Source organism: Myotis myotis, unplaced genomic scaffold (genome assembly GCF_014108235.1).
Source record: "Myotis myotis isolate mMyoMyo1 unplaced genomic scaffold, mMyoMyo1.p scaffold_m19_p_17, whole genome shotgun sequence".
NCBI classification, from domain to species: Eukaryota; Metazoa; Chordata; class Mammalia; order Chiroptera; family Vespertilionidae; genus Myotis; species Myotis myotis.
Window position 1 is genome coordinate 10,680,033 of NW_023416321.1, and position 14,928 is coordinate 10,694,960.

Sequence of the window (14,928 nt, forward strand, 5' to 3'; positions counted from 1 at the left end):
CTGAGCTTATTACATGTACTTCTTGTGTGTGTGTGTGTGTGTGTGTGTGTGTGTGTGTGTGTGTGTGTGTGTTTATGTACACATTTGGATTTTTCATGTAAACTTTCAAAAGGTTCCATGACTCCGGCTCCCCTCCCCTCCCAGCCCTGCAAAAAGTTTAAGAAACATTAGCGTAACACCTACTGTTCAGAGTAAAAGGACGCAGCCCCAGTGCCCATCAGTCTCTCCCGCCTGTCTGGGGACCGAGGCCTCAGCACGTGACCATCTCTGGCCCAAGTGATAAGCCGGGTGTCTGGACCACGTGACCGACCTTGGACAGCTCCTCTCAGCCTCGGCTCGTGGAAAATCACACAGAGAAACACGCATCCACACACATTTACACCAGCACCCACACGGCACTGCCCACAGGGACCGCTTTGGAGGGCTTGTGTGTCAACATTGTGACACGTAAACGCTCATCTCTCTCATCCCCACAGCAGGCCTGTGAGTTTGGGAACTTGCCCAAGTTCACACAGCTGGAAAGAGGCGGAGGTGGATTATAAGAGGGCGTCGTGGGGCACGACGGGGGCTGGGGAAAGCTGGCCGTGCTTCTGATCCTTCAGGGATGAGGCAGTGGTCAGGGCTACTAGTTCCTCGTGAGCACTGGAACCCACACCAGACATTCTGCTGAGAGCATTCCTTCTTTCCTCCCACAGCTATTTCGTGAGATCTTCTTTTTTTAAAAAAATGTTTTTATAGATTTTAGAGAGAGGAAGGAAGAGGGAGAGAGAGAGAAACATCGATGTGATAGAGAAATGTCCATCAGCTGCCTCCTTCATGCACCCCAACGGGTACCAAACCCAAAACCTGGGCATGTGCCCTGACTGGGAATCGAATCAGAGACCTTTTGGTGCACAGGAAGATGCTCAACCCATTGAGCCACACCAGCCAGGGCTGGAGCATCTTCTAGGTGTGTGTGGGGGTCGTGGTAGCCAGCCTCCAAGATGGCCTCAGTGTCTGTGCCTGGTGTCTACACCTCCGTGCAGTCCCTCCCCAGTGTGGGTCTGCGTGAGGGTGGCATTGTGCAGAAGCCAAGGTACATCTCCGATGTAGGTGCTAGGACGGCGGCTTCTGCCCTGGGTGCTCTCTCACTCTCCTGCTGCCTCCGTTTTAAATCACTTGCTCTAGTGCAGTGGTTCTCAACCTGCCTAATGCCGCGACCCTTTAATACAGTTCCTCATGTTGTGGTGACCCCCAACCAGAAAATTATTTTCGTTGCTACTTCATCACTGTAATGTTGCTACTGTTATGAATCATAATGTAAGTATCTGATATGCAGGATGGTCTTAGGTGACCTCTGTGAAAGGGTCGTTTGACCCCCAACGGGGTCGCGACCCACAGGTTGAGAACCGCTGCTCTAGGGGGAAGCAAGATGCCATGTTGGGGGCAGCCCTGTAGGGTGGCCCACAGGAAACGGAACTGAACCCCCAGCCAGCAGCCTGCAGACCTGAGGCCCACACCATACCAACAAGCGAGCTTTGATGCAGACCCTCCAGCCCCTGTCAGGCCTTAAGATGACTGCAACTCAGGAGGGTTCCTGGCCCGCAGGAACCCTGGAAGATAACAGGTGCTTGTTTTAAGAAACGTTGCAATACCACTGGCCAGTGTTTAGCTGTTGCTGGGAAGAAGCAAGCTGGAGAGCCCAGGAAGGCTAAGAAAAGGGACTTGAGGCTCCCCAAGGGGCAGCTGTACCCTGGCCTTGCTGCCACACCCCTTGTGCTTTGAAGAGAGGGCTTGGCTAGGTGTGCATCCAAGCCTCTCACATGCATTTCAGGGTCTGCAGAGGGTGCACCGGGAAGAAACAACGGGCCTTCTGCTCCCAGGAATGAGCATTTTCTGCAGCTCCTTGGCTGGCCTACCTCGGGAGGGCTCCAACCCCACCCAGGTACAGGGTGGGGCAAAAGTAGCTTTACAGTTGGTCGTAGGAAAGAGTCATACAATAATTACTACATAATAATACAAGCATGAACTCTGTGTTTCGCACACACCTTCAACTGCAGATCTATGCCATCTGCTTTATCGCGGCTCTTTATTTTTTGAAAGGAAACATCTTTGGTGACCAGCATTCCATGTCAAAATTAAGATTGTGTGACCAAGGGGGCCCGGGACTTGGGGAATTCTGGCCAACATCAGTCTCTGCCAGATTATTTTGCCAGGATCCCAGGTACTAATCCTGCCAGTCATCTTCTCATAAACTCTATGACTTCCAGCTACCAACCAAATAAAGTCCAATGCAGGCGTCTGCAGATCTGGCACTACGATTGGACCCCAATGCAGTGTGACACGAACGGGAATTAGTGCAGACTCCATACGGTCAGAGCACTGTCCCCAGCAAGACTGCCCTCACGTCAGACACCAGCCACAGTTTTTTAAAAATATTTTTTTACTGATTTCAGAGAAGAAGGGAGAGGGAGAGAGAAATAGAAACATCAATGATGCTACCCTAGGGCGCAAAGTCGTGGAGAGCCTAACAGCACAGGATCCTTCTGAGGTGTGGACCATGCTGACCAGTGAAACTGGCGTTGAGATCTGTCCTTCTGATACTACAGTGAAGATTCTCATTACCACAGTGCCACCCAATCTCCGAAAACTGGACCCAGAACTCCATGTGGACATCCAGGTGTTGCAGAGGGCCTTAGCAGCCATCCAACACGCTCACTGGTGTCAAGAAAATGCTTCTCAGTCCACAGTTAATTTCCAAGATTTCTAAAAGTTCCTACACCTGTCCTGTTTTACCCCCCAAATTCCTGTTTTAACAAGAAGGTGGCCATCTGCAAGCCAGGAAGAGAGATCCGCATTATTAACCGGTAAATATTTATTTAAAAATCCACATTAACCGGTAAATATTTATTTTAAATATTTATTTAAAAATCCGCACTATTAACCGGTAAATATTTATTTTAAGAAACCGCACTACTAACCGGTAAATATTTTTTAAAAAATCCGCTTTATTAGCCAGCACGACTATTAGCAGGTGCACCGGTTAATAATATGAATTTTTCCATAATATGTGCCGGTTAATAATGTGGATTTTTTCAGTGAAATATATACTGGTATATATAAAAAGATTCACGTTAATCCTTCCCTAACGTATCTCACATGAAGACGCAGCCCAGAGACTGATTTATTTCTACTCTATGTTGGAAACATCATGACACCAGCTCCTGGGAGCAGTGTGGAAGCCCCACTCTTTTCATCCTGGGAGAAGGCTGTCTCTCCCCCTTTCCACTCCGAGGCATCTTCTCCCTGGTTCCTCGTCTATTTCCAGCCACTGTTCAAAGCCGAGTGCAAAATCTTTCTTAAGCTGCTAAAATTTTAGGGTAATCTATTTTGTGTGTATATATATATATATATATATATATATATATATATTTTTTTTTTTTTTAATATATATATATATTTTAAAAATATATTTTATTGATTTTTTACAGAGAGGAAGGGAGAGGGATAGAGAGTTAGAAACATCGATGAGAGAGAAACATCGATCAGCTGCCTCCTGCACATCTCCTACTGGGGATGTGCCCGCAACCCAGGTACATGCCCTTGACCGGAATCGAACCTGGGACCTTTCAGTCCGCAGGCCGATGCTCTGTCCACTGAGCCAGACCGGTTTCGGCTTAAATATATATTTTATTGATTTTAGAGAGGAAGGGATAGGGAGAGATAGAAACATCAACGATGAGAGATCGACTGCCTCCTGCATGCCCCCTCCCGGGGATCGAGCCTGCAACCTGGGCATGTGCAGGAATCAAACCTGGGACCCTTCAGTCTGCAGGCAGATGCTCTATCCACTGAGCCACACCAGCTAGGGGTAGGCTAATCTATTAGAGAGTAAGAGAGAAGTAAGCCAGAGTTACGTCTGTAAACACAATTGCTGTGGTTCTTCCGGTACATTCTATGGAAAAGAGGCAGACAATGGAAGGAAAAAGTAAGGGAGGGAAGGATGGGGAGGAAGAACCCAGTGTGTCAGATGGCAGTAAGTGCTCTGGAGAAAAACCACACAGGGAAATGGGGTGGGAGTGAGGGAGGTCAATTTAAATGGGTGACCAGGGAAGGTCTGCCTGAGCGGGGGCCGATTACGTGAAGAGCTGAGGGAGTGAGCCTTATAGAAATCCGAGGGGAACAGCGTCCAGGCAGAGGAACAGCAAGTGCAAAGGCCTTGAGATGAGAGTATGTCTGGATCATGTGACCCGTCCAGAGAGTGCACTTTGTATATATTTGCCACTAGATTGGTTGTCCTCACCAGGGCTGGCTCTGGCCACCTCGTGATGGGGCCTCCAGGAGCATGGGGGCAGGGTGCTGAGCCCCCACTGCTCTCGTGTTCCCTCTCTAAAAGGCCTGGGCCTCAGACCCTGGCTTCATGGCTGTATTCCTAGGGGTGGGCCTCATGGTCTCAGGAGGTGGAAACAGACGTAGTGACCATATTCTCCCAGCCTCCAGGTGCTCTGGGATACATTTAAGTGAAACGACAGGGTGACAGAAATGACCTAGGAAGTGCACGCTAGATGCAGAAAGACAAAGTTGCAGAAGCCCTCCACTATTTACAGGGACGACGGGCGGAGGACTCGAACCCCAGCCTCGTTGCTGTGGTTGTAGGTTATTCTTTGCCGTCTCCCCTCTGGAGCCAGCAAAATACACAGCGGATCTCGGTGTCACAGCAGAAAGTGCCCAAACCACCTGCCTGGCCCACTGGGCATGCACACTGACCGCCCTGCCTCTCGGGAACAGATTGGTGGCCCATGAGTGACTCATGGCCTGAGGACTCCCTTTTCCTGTGCTCTCCTCCCTCTCAACGCAGAGATGCCCTGCTGTTTGCAGTTCATCCTCAGAGCTCTTGGGGGGCTCCCGCCAGCAGGCTCAGGGCCATAACGACCCCATTTTCCAGATCAGATGGACGGACAGTGCGACAGACCTGATGTTAGAGGACAAAGGGACAGAACACTGAAGCCAAGGCTTTTTGGGGGAAATGAAGGGCACAGAGTAGCAAACACCCTCCCCCCGCAAGAGACCCACTCATCCCGGAGGGGCAGAGCAGTCATTCATTTATTCCTTCCCGAGTGCTTTCAACAAATCTCTCTTGAACACCTACCATATGTCAGGCCTGGGCTGGGCTGCGTGCTGGAGAAACGACGTGAGCAGAGTTCCTGTCCTGGAACGTTCATAGTCAGCTAGAGAGACGGACAGGTGCACAGGCGAGGGCCTGGTGCCCCCGGTGACCCTGGGAGGGACACTCATCCCAGGCCAAGGGGAGGACCAGGGAGAGCGTGTCTGCGTGGCGATGTCAGGGGAAGGCTCCACGAGAAGTGACTTCTACGCCAGGACCTGCAGGATGAGTAGGAGTTAGACAAAGAGGAGAGCTGTGTCCGGGCACAGGGAAGGCTTGTGCAAAGGTCCTGAGGCAAGAGACGTGTCGGGAGGGCAGAGGAGGAGGGTCTGGTGAGCTTCATCCCTAAGGGCCATGGGGAACCACGGAAAGTTGGGAGCTAGAGAGAGACGCAGTCACATTTGCATCTTAGAAACATCACTTTTGTTGCTGCTGTTGATCCCCCCTCCATGCTTGTCATGGCCCTGTGGCTGAGCACGCCTCGCTGGGCTAGAGGCCTTTGGGGAGACTGTGACCCTGCCTGACCCAGTCCCCAGGGCGCTGCGGGGGTAATGACAGGCTCTCCTCTATCCTGCAGCCCAGCCCACCCCAGCAGGCTCAGGGTCAGGCTCTGAGGGCTGCTATACTGGGTCCGTGGGTGAGGGTTTCACCCCGCCGCTGCCCACATCTGGCCGGCTTTCCCCCCAGGATTGAAGAGTCATTTGTATCTCCAGGGTGGCAGGGCCTCCTCCCCAGAGCCACGGCGCCCAAGATAACAGGGCAGCCTGGGAGCTGTTGATGAAAAGGCCGCCAGGCAGCGGGTGGGCAGGGCCCTCGGACCATGAGTGCTGCCACAGATAGCAACGGGGGCGGGGAAGGCCGGCTAATTACAGCTCCCAGAATAGAGGGGCCAGAGGCGTGGCGGGGCACCCTACCAAGGAGCACTGGCCGCTGGCCAGGCACGTCCCGGCTCCGGTCCCTGCCACAGGCAGAGGCGGGTGACCGCACGCCAGCGGGGCCATGGGGATGCCATTCATCCTTGGCCAAGGCAGCTGGCAGCTGCGAGGTGGGGTCAGGTGGTGGCAGGGAGGCTCCTGGGGGTTGGGAGAGAGAACCAGCCCATTGTGACCTGGCAGGGGTGAGGGTGGTGAGGGGAGGGAAAGGCTGAGCTAAAGTGGGGGGGGGGGGGCATCTTGCCTGACCCCAGAGGAGAAGCTCCCTCCACATGGCTCTGGATATATCGCATGAGGTGTGTGAGATACCGTAAAAATAACAAGAACGAAAGGCAAATATTAGCAGCCATGTGCCAGGCACTGCTCAATGCAACAATATGCATCACTTCAGTGCACCCTCACAGCTCCCCATATTATGCCCACTTTATAGATGAGGAAACCGAGGCCCATAGAGGTCCAGTACATGCCAAGCAGAGCCCATGAGTGGTAAACCTAGCACGACTCCCAAACCTGGGTTCCCGAGTCCGGGAAGCTGTTAGAGGCCCTCGCGGCGCCTGTTTTCTCAGCCACAGCCCAGGCCAGGCTCTTGCTCTGCATCAACCTCCCGGAGCTGTTGCGGGGACCCCACGGGGACAGCGTGCTGTGCAGGGAAAAGCTTCAGATCCGAGGCCGGGCTGAGCTGCGCGCCTCACCCACCCCAGGCCTCTGCTTTCTCATCTGCAGGACGGGGTCATTATGGGCACTTCCTCGTGTCCTCTGAGAACGGGACGTGCCCCATGTCGTGATAATTATGTGGAAGCTGATATCCATCAAGGCTATGTTTGCAGTTGACGAGGGGCGCTCACGTATGCACAGCGCACCCCGGGAGCAGCCTTCTTTAAAACCGGGAATGGTTGCCCTGGCTGGCGTAGCTCCGTTGGTTGGCCATCGTCCTGTGCACCGAAAGGTTGCTGGTTCGACTCTCGGTCAGGGCACATGCCCGTGTTGTGGGCTCGAGCCCCAGGAGGAGGCAGCTGATCGATGCTTCCCGCTCACATTTATGTTTCTTCCTCTCTCTCTAAAAAAATATTTTTAAAATGAGAATGACTCCCCCCTTTTTATCCTCAGTAAATATTTGGTTTTCTTATAAGTAGTGACTTAAAGCAAGCCACACCTGAATCAATTTTCTGTGAGGATTTGCTGCCTTGAAACTGTTTTTTCTTCAGTTGCTTGTACTGAGGTGCTGATTTTCAGCTCAGGATGGGGACCCAGCGCCCCCCAAGTTCCCAGCACCAGCTGTTTCCCAGGCTGGGGCTCTCCACACAGAGCTGCAAGCTTGGATGGCTCTGTGCGACCCTTGCCCCAGGCTGTAGGCTTTTGGAGCCTCCTGCCCTCCTATGGGTGTTTCTTAATGCCGTGCAAGATCCTCTGTCGGACCCAGGGGAAGTGTTGCAATGAACCCCAGGGGCTGGAACTCGCTGACTCATCTGCAGAGCCAAGGGCAGGTTAAGGGCACTGAGGTTGGGGCACTGAGGTCTGACGCTCCCAACATGCATGACCGCCTCCTCCCTGCCTGGTCCCTGGTTCAGTGTCTGTGGTGACCGAGCACATGCAGGGAGCAGGGGACCGCACCTGCCACCTGCTCCGCCCAAACTCTATGTCAGTCCCTCTCCAAGGCCCGTCTTCCCTCTTCCCGTAGGAGCTGGCTCAACTGGGTGCCCGTACCTTCGGTGAGGTTTCTAATGACGCTTTGATGACTGCTCGTGGCACGGTGACATCGCACCACGTGCTGGCTCCCACTGTTGTCCACAATAGTGAAGCTGCTGGCCACCATGAGTACCCCTCTCCGTCCTAGGGAGGAATCGGAGGAGAGGGAGTCTACTAAGAGGGAGCCACTCACCCAGCTGGTGGGGCTCAGTGACTGAGTGTCAACCTATGAACCAGGAGATCATGGTTCGATTCCTGGTCAGGGCGCATGGCCAGGTTGCAGGCTCAGTCCCCAGTGGGAGGTGTGCAGGAAGCAGCCGATTAATGATTCTCTCTCATCATTGATGTTTCTCTCTCTCTCTCCTTCTCCCTTCCTCTCTGAAATCAATAAAAATATATTTAAACAAAAGAAGATTTATGGAGAGGGGATGGAGGTTTTTGCTGCGGAGATCTTCCTAAACTCTAACTCGAGTCCCTCAAGCCAGTCAGTCGAATTAAGCTGGGGGTAGGGTTCAGGTCCCACTTTGCCTGAACCACACCTCCAGGGGCAGTGGCCCAGCGTCCCTGGAAGGTATGTCTCCTGCAGCGTCTTTCTGCCTTCCCTGGCCCTCCACCCCCCGCCTTCTCCGCCCCAGGCATCCGGAGATAACCTACCTGCCTTTACCTGCCTTTACCTGCCTAATGTCCCATCTGTTCTTCTTCTTCTTCTTTTTTTTTTAATATATTGGTTGGAATCGAACCTGGGACCCTTCAGTCCACAGGCCGATGCTCTAGCCACGGAGCTAAACTGGCTAGGGCCTATCTGTTCTTTTTATATCTTCTCTCTCCAGCTATAATGAGCGCCATGGGAGGAAGGGACTACTTTAAAACTGCTTGGAGTTTATTGCGCTGGGCAGTGACTGCCCGAGGTCTCCATAACTGCTCGTGGATTGACAAGACATGGATGCTCAAAGGAGGCCACCTCTCTTCCTGGGGGCACAGGGCTCCAAGCAGCTTTCTCTGTACCACAGCCCTCCGTGGGATTCGAGGAGACCTGGCTTTACGAGGCACGGGGTGAGGTGGGGGTGGGGGTGTGGGTGAGGCAGGGGGTGAGGTGGAGGTGGGGGTGGTGACCCAGGGCTCACATCCAGAGAGCTGAGCAGGAACCTCTGGGTCCCTCCTCCCACCTTGGACTTGGCCATTTGAATACCAGGCTCCTGTTCCCTTAGGATGTCGCCTAAGATGAGACTCCAGTCTTTCCGCCCCAAGTTGGCTCCCTGAGTTCCTAGCCCCCACCCCCACCCCCCACCCCCCAGCACCGCCCTCCCTGCTTCTGCAGGAGGAGGGGCTCTGATTTTATTCCACGTGTGTTTACGGGGGCGATTTCATTTCAAAAATGGATTTGTTTCTAAGGACACACACAGTCTGCAAAATCCTGGTGCAGCGGAAAGTGTTGAAAAGTCTGTTTCTAGACCTGGCATTATTCGGCCGGGCCTGGCCTCAGTCTCCTCATCTAGAAATAGGAACGAATGGAAATAGCTTTCCAACCACAGGGCGAGAGCTGTCAATTCTTCAAAGCTGCGCTCGCCAGCCTTCAGGCAGCCCCTGAGGAGCAGACACTGGTGATCCTGACCCAGGCGGTCTGCAGACCACGACTGGACAAACATCACTTTTTAAAAGTTCCTACAAAAGAAGCTTTGATGTCCGAGAGGAGACACAAGCCGGTAGAGTGGTTACCTCTGGGAAGGTGGGAAGGGAAGCTGGAGGCCTGGGGGCACATGAGGGCAGAGACTTGCCTTTCTGTGTTCTCTTTTATACCTTTTGAATTTTGTACCCCATGCATGTGCATGTACATGTAGATGGATAACATGTATATGCATGTATGTACAAGTTAACCATCTACATAATAAATGTACATTTATTTGAGAAAATAAATTTTAAACGTTTAGAGCATTTTTCAGGTTCAAGGTCGAACACCAAACGCCCCACATAGGACCATTCCTGGTTTCTTTGGGGAGAATCGCAGAGGGTGACCCAGGGACCCCCAGGAGAAGGGGACGGAGAGTCACCCAATAAACCTCTCCCGTAGGCGTGTCACCCAAGCTGGGTGAAGGGTGGCAGGTCCTGAGCTGTGACTGTTTCCCTTAGGGGAGATGCCGGAGGATGCCAGAGATGTTAAAACCAAGCAGAGCAAGACAAATCAACACCCAGTGCACAGGGAGGGGAGGGAGCAGCAGGGCCGCATACCTGACGAAAACGGCCTGGAGGTGTGTGGCAATCCCAGGACTCGGTGTTCCCTGCCTCCAGTGTCAGTTCCTCCCGGCGAAGGCCGTATCTCATTCATCTTGTGTGTCTGGTGCCTATGCCCAGCCCTGTTTATGAGCCAGATGCAAATGCCCAAGGAAAGAACACTTCTCACAGCCCTGCGCCCGGCATCGGCGTCACTGCTGCCACCCCGTCAGGCCCCAGCTCCCAACCCGTCTTCCCTTCTCTTCCAGCGGAGCTTCCCACAGTCCCATGAAACAGGCATGACTATTCTTTTCTTTCTGAAAGATGTAAACTTTAAAAATATATATATATATTTTTATTGATTTCAGAGAGAGATAGGGAGAGGGAGAGAGAGAAACATCAATGATGAGAGAGAATCATTGATCGGCTGCCTCCTGCATGTCGGGGGATCGAGCCCACAACCCCGGCATGTGCCCTTGACCGGAATCGAACCTGGGACCCTTTGGTCTGCAGGCCAACGCTCTATCCACTGAGCAAAACCGGCCAGGGCTCTTATTTCCAATGAACCCATGAGGGAACGGTCTTGCGTGTAGCACCTCGTGTTTTGTGGTGAGCTCTTGGCCAAGTCAGTTCACTTCGTTGGTATTTGTCATCTGTAAAAAGGGAGCCGTTGTTGCTGATATATCCACAGGCCAGGGAACCAGAAGAATGACAAGGTTCAAAAAGGTGACTGGCCAGGGGCAGCACGGGAGGGGCAGAGATCAAATTCAAACGCAGCTTCCCAACAAAAATCTTTTTGCTCCCCCCAGCCTCGGAGGCGGAGGCGGCTCCTCATGGCGCCAGGTGGTGCAGAGCGCCTTGGGAAGGGTGGGTAAGCCCACTTGCTTTTCTCTTCTTGCTTTTGGTCATCATTAAGAATGTGCGAGGAGAAAGGGGTCAGGCAAAGGCATACCTTCATACTTACTTAATAACCTTTTTTGGTTGTTGTTTGCTTAATATATTTTTATTGATTTCAGAGAGGAAAGGGAGAAGGAGAGAGAGAGATGGAAGCATCAATGATGAGAGAGAATCACTGACTGGCTGCCTCCTGCACGCCCCCTAGGGGATTGAGCCCACAACTTGGGCATGTGCCCTTGATCAGAGTGGAACCGGGAACCTTCAGTCCCCAGGCTGAGGACACTCTCCAGGGGTGGGCAAACATTTTGACTGGAGGGCCACAATGGGTTCTTAAACTGGACCGGAGGGCCGGAACAAAAGCATGGATGGAGTGTGTGTGAACTAATATAAATTCAAAGCAAACATCATTACATAAAAGGGTATGATCTTTTTTTTTTTTTTTTTTTAGTTTTATTCATTTCAAGCGGGCGGTAGTTTGCCCACGGCTGCATCCACTGAGCCAAACCAGCAAGGGCTATTATTATTATTTTTTTATTTGTTAGTATATGTGCTACCAAAGCAAGCACAGATTTCTCTTATTGTTGTTAGTTATATCTCTCGATGTGCTTTTGGCCAACTGACTACACCCCTCCGTTTTGCCATCTGTAAAATGGGGCCATTGTCCCTGCCACCTCGCCCGCGCGGGCAGAATTAAAGGCTACAAGGACAGAGAGCAGGGGCTGCTAAGGAAAGAGGTTATTTGTGCCTGGCTTTTCCTACAAACAGACTTCTCCCTCCTCCCCCAGGATCTGTCCCAAAGAGGCATCTGGAAAGTCAACAGAGCCAGCCGGTCTGGGACTAAACAATCAGCAGCCGACGCGGCGTCCGCGGGGACAGAACAGCTATTCAGACGGCGGGGGCGGGAGCGGGGGCCCAGCCGCGAAATGTGGAGAAAGAAGCGCCTCGCACGCGTCCGCTCCGGGCCCACGCGGGTTGCCATGGCCGCCCCGCCCCGGGCCGCGCGCGGAATCCCGGCCTCTGGGGGCCTCGGCCGCCGGGCGTCCCCGGCTTCCTGGTCCGGTCACGTCCAGGAAGGACGAGGGGCACGTGGCGCGGACCGGCGTCCCGCGGGCAGCGGCCCCGCTCCGCGTCTGCCGGCGCCGCGTCCGGGACACGCGACACCCCGCGGGGCTGCGCCGGGCCGCGGCGGGGCGGGCCAGGGGAGCCCCGCGACCGGGACCGGCGCCCAGGTCCCTGCGGCGCCCGCCACACCCGCGTCCCGCCGCGCCCGGGACTCGGAGCTCCGCGTCCCTGCCACGCCCGTGACCCAGTGGCCGCGGGTCCGCCTCGTCCCTGACCCGAGGGTCCGCGTCTGGCTCGCAGTCGGGGTGCACGGCCTCCCACTGACCTCCTTTTCCAGCTCCGGACACTTGCTCAACTGAGAGTTCACCACCTGGGCCCGAAGCAGGGGAGGCGGCCCAAACCACCGGCCGGGGTCCGAGAGCGGTTCCCCTGCGCTCGGCTAGCGCTCCGACCCCAGCCCGGGGAGGAGCCAATGGAGGAGCCATGGGAGGGCAGCCTCTGGGGGAGGAGGGTGCAGAGCACCTAGGAGGCACCTGTGCGTTTTCCTGATGAAGGAACCTTGGCGCAGAGGGAGGGGGAGGGAGAGGGGGCTGACTGGTTCAAGGTCAAGGTCCCACTGTAAGTTACAGCACCGCCGGGCCTGGAGCGCACGTTTCTGTCCGCCCAGCCCAGTGCCCTTTGTCCACACTCCCATCCCCCGCCCGCCTGGAATGAAACCACATCCCCCTGGGGCTAAGGACAGCCAGGCTGTTTGCCAGCAGTGGTTTGGCTAGCGCAGGGACATGCCAGAGAAATGGAAGGTTTCTAATAAAAGCTGTCTCCACAGGCCCGGAGTGTTATAAGGCGCTCGCCCACCGGCTCCACAAACCACCTGCGCAGCCTTCCCCAACACTGGCAGCCTGGCAGCTCCAGGGGGACAGGCCTCCCCGCAGCGCTCCAACCCCACCCTGTGGTGTTTTCCCTTCTGGCACCTGGAAGGGGCAGACGTGTCCGGAGCCCGGTTTGACCTCTACAGCTGGGGGTTTTCCCTCCCTTCTCTACCTGGGTAGCGCTCGGGGCTGGGACAGCAGGATGGGTGGTGGATTTGATTTTCCTGCTATCTTATACCTCTAGGTGAGGTTCTTCCATGCGACCCACAGGCAGTTCTCAAACTGTGTCCCATGGTTATATTTAGACATCCCTTCATTCTCAGTCTTCATGGAGGGCTAATGTAGACGTTATCCAAACACACAATGACAGTGTTTGAAACCACACCGAGGAGGACCCTCTGCTTAAAAGTCCACATCACACGTAGCTTTGCCTAGATGCCGGCCCTGCCCCCCAACAGTCCAGCGAGAACGCGGCCAGCTGCGGCTCCTGTGGTAGATTGCAGACCTCCGCCTGGCCCAGGCTTTCTTCGGTCAGGAGAACCCAGAGGCGGAACCGAGGCCAGCTGAGAAGATGGATCACCGTCCACCTGTGTGTGCTGTAATCGGACTTATTGGTGAGGGAAAATAGGGGTGTTAGTCCTTGCCTCCTCAGCCACCCAGACCCCTCTAGAGATGCTTTGCCTCCGTCCCCAGTCCCTGGGAGAACCACCCCGTCTTCTTACCTGTTGGAGAAGCACCATCTCCAGGGACCACTAGGTTGGGACACGCGTGGTTTGAGGATTTAGAGATCCTGGGACTGTCACTTCTCTGTGCCTCTCAGGCAGTAGGGCCCGATGCTGCAAGTGAGATTGAGGTTATCACAGACTCTTAAGTAAGGAAGCCACCTTCAAGATCAGCCAGCCTGGCCCTCTCACTTTGGTGTGATTCCATAATTACTTATTTGTATACTAGAGGCCTGGTGCATGAAAATTTGTGCACTGGAGGTGGGGGGGGGGCGGGTCCCGGCCCCCTCTCACAGTCTGGGAGCCCTCAGGGGATGTCCTACTGACGGCTTAGGCCCGCTGCTGCCACTGCCGGCCGCCTGCCCTCCTTGGCCCTCGCAGCCGCTTTGGCTTTGTCCGGAAGGATGTCCAGAAGATGTCCGGTCTATGGGTCTAATTAGCATATTATCCTTTTATTAGTGTAGATGGAGTACCCGCCATGTGCTAGAGCTAGAAAGATGAAATGGTCAAGACCATTCTCTTCCCTCGAGGGCCAGAAATAGGACGAAGAGACAAGCAGGTCTGCCAGTAATTAGAAACAATGTGATAAGAACTGTGACTGTTCTGTACAGAGTGCAGGAGGGACCAGCCCTGTGCGGGGAAGAATCACATACACAGAGCAGGTGGTGGCTGAGCTGAGTTGTGAAGAAAGGTGGGTTAGGATAGAGGCTGAATGAGGACTAAAACCGCAATGTCTAGGCTGGTGCCTTTTCCCTACAGGGTCACTGTTTCTATCACCTGGAGATGACTTACTGAGGAGGCTGGAGACCTGAGTTCCCAGCTGCCTGCGGTGAGGCACCCAGAGCAGCATGCCTTGACTCAGCATCCATCAGCAAGACGGGATCTGCCTGGGCAGTAGGGGGAGGGACTGAGAGACAGCCCTCCAGGCAGACAGCAATGAAGATGCAAATCCTTCAAAACCTTAGGTTGACTGGGAGGGACAACAGGGCGCAGTGGTTCCATTTGTCCTAGGCACAATGCCTGGCCCCTGGGATGCTCAGAGGGTGCAAATGTCTTCGCACAACACAAACCCAACTCAGAATGACAACTTGCTGCATGAAGCATGCAGTTAATTACAGAGTGACTATCCAGTAAAGATGAAGTTGGAAAAAAATAAGTGAAGTTGAAACCTATTGCTCTTTTTCTTTATTAATCTCTATATTGGTAATCCCTCCTTTAAAATATGAATGAATCAGCATTTTTATACTCGTCCGGGTGACTGAAATAAGAGAAATAAGAGCATGCAGGCGAAAGGCTGAGAAAGGAGTGCTACAGGGAGGTCCTGGGATTGCTTGAGTTCCGCCGTGACCTTGCCATGGGGCCTTCCGTGGCCCCCTCTCTCCTGGAGTCAGTTTCCTCACCTGTACAAT

General features: G+C 53.9%; 1 protein-coding gene and 1 long non-coding RNA gene across 5 annotated transcripts; one reads left to right on the forward strand and one right to left on the reverse strand.

The window, feature by feature from the left end:
• Window positions 1-4,366: 4,366 nt before the first annotated feature.
• Window positions 4,367-12,392, reverse strand: LOC118671274. Its single transcript, XR_004972709.1, has 4 exons — window positions 12,254-12,392; window positions 9,988-10,112; window positions 7,780-7,905; window positions 4,367-5,361 (listed from the first exon to the last, which is right to left on the reverse strand). It is a non-coding gene; the product is annotated as an uncharacterized LOC118671274 (long non-coding RNA).
• Window positions 10,414-14,714, forward strand: LOC118671271 (transcription initiation factor TFIID subunit 4-like). 4 transcript variants are annotated; one of them, XR_004972704.1, is made up of 4 exons: window positions 10,414-10,695; window positions 10,779-10,836; window positions 11,652-13,411; window positions 14,279-14,714. XR_004972704.1 is itself a non-coding variant. In XM_036339271.1 (3 exons), exons 1-3 carry the CDS (start codon window positions 10,678-10,680, stop codon window positions 12,169-12,171), a joined length of 600 nt encoding a protein of 199 aa, XP_036195164.1. In that variant the 5' UTR covers window positions 10,414-10,677; the 3' UTR covers window positions 12,172-12,754. The 4 variants fall into 4 exon arrangements, 2 of the variants coding, with proteins under 2 accessions (XP_036195164.1, XP_036195163.1); XR_004972705.1 differs by having other exon boundaries at window positions 10,414-10,840; XM_036339271.1 differs by lacking the exon at window positions 14,279-14,714 and having other exon boundaries at window positions 10,779-10,840; window positions 11,652-12,754.
• Window positions 14,715-14,928: the final 214 nt, after the last annotated feature.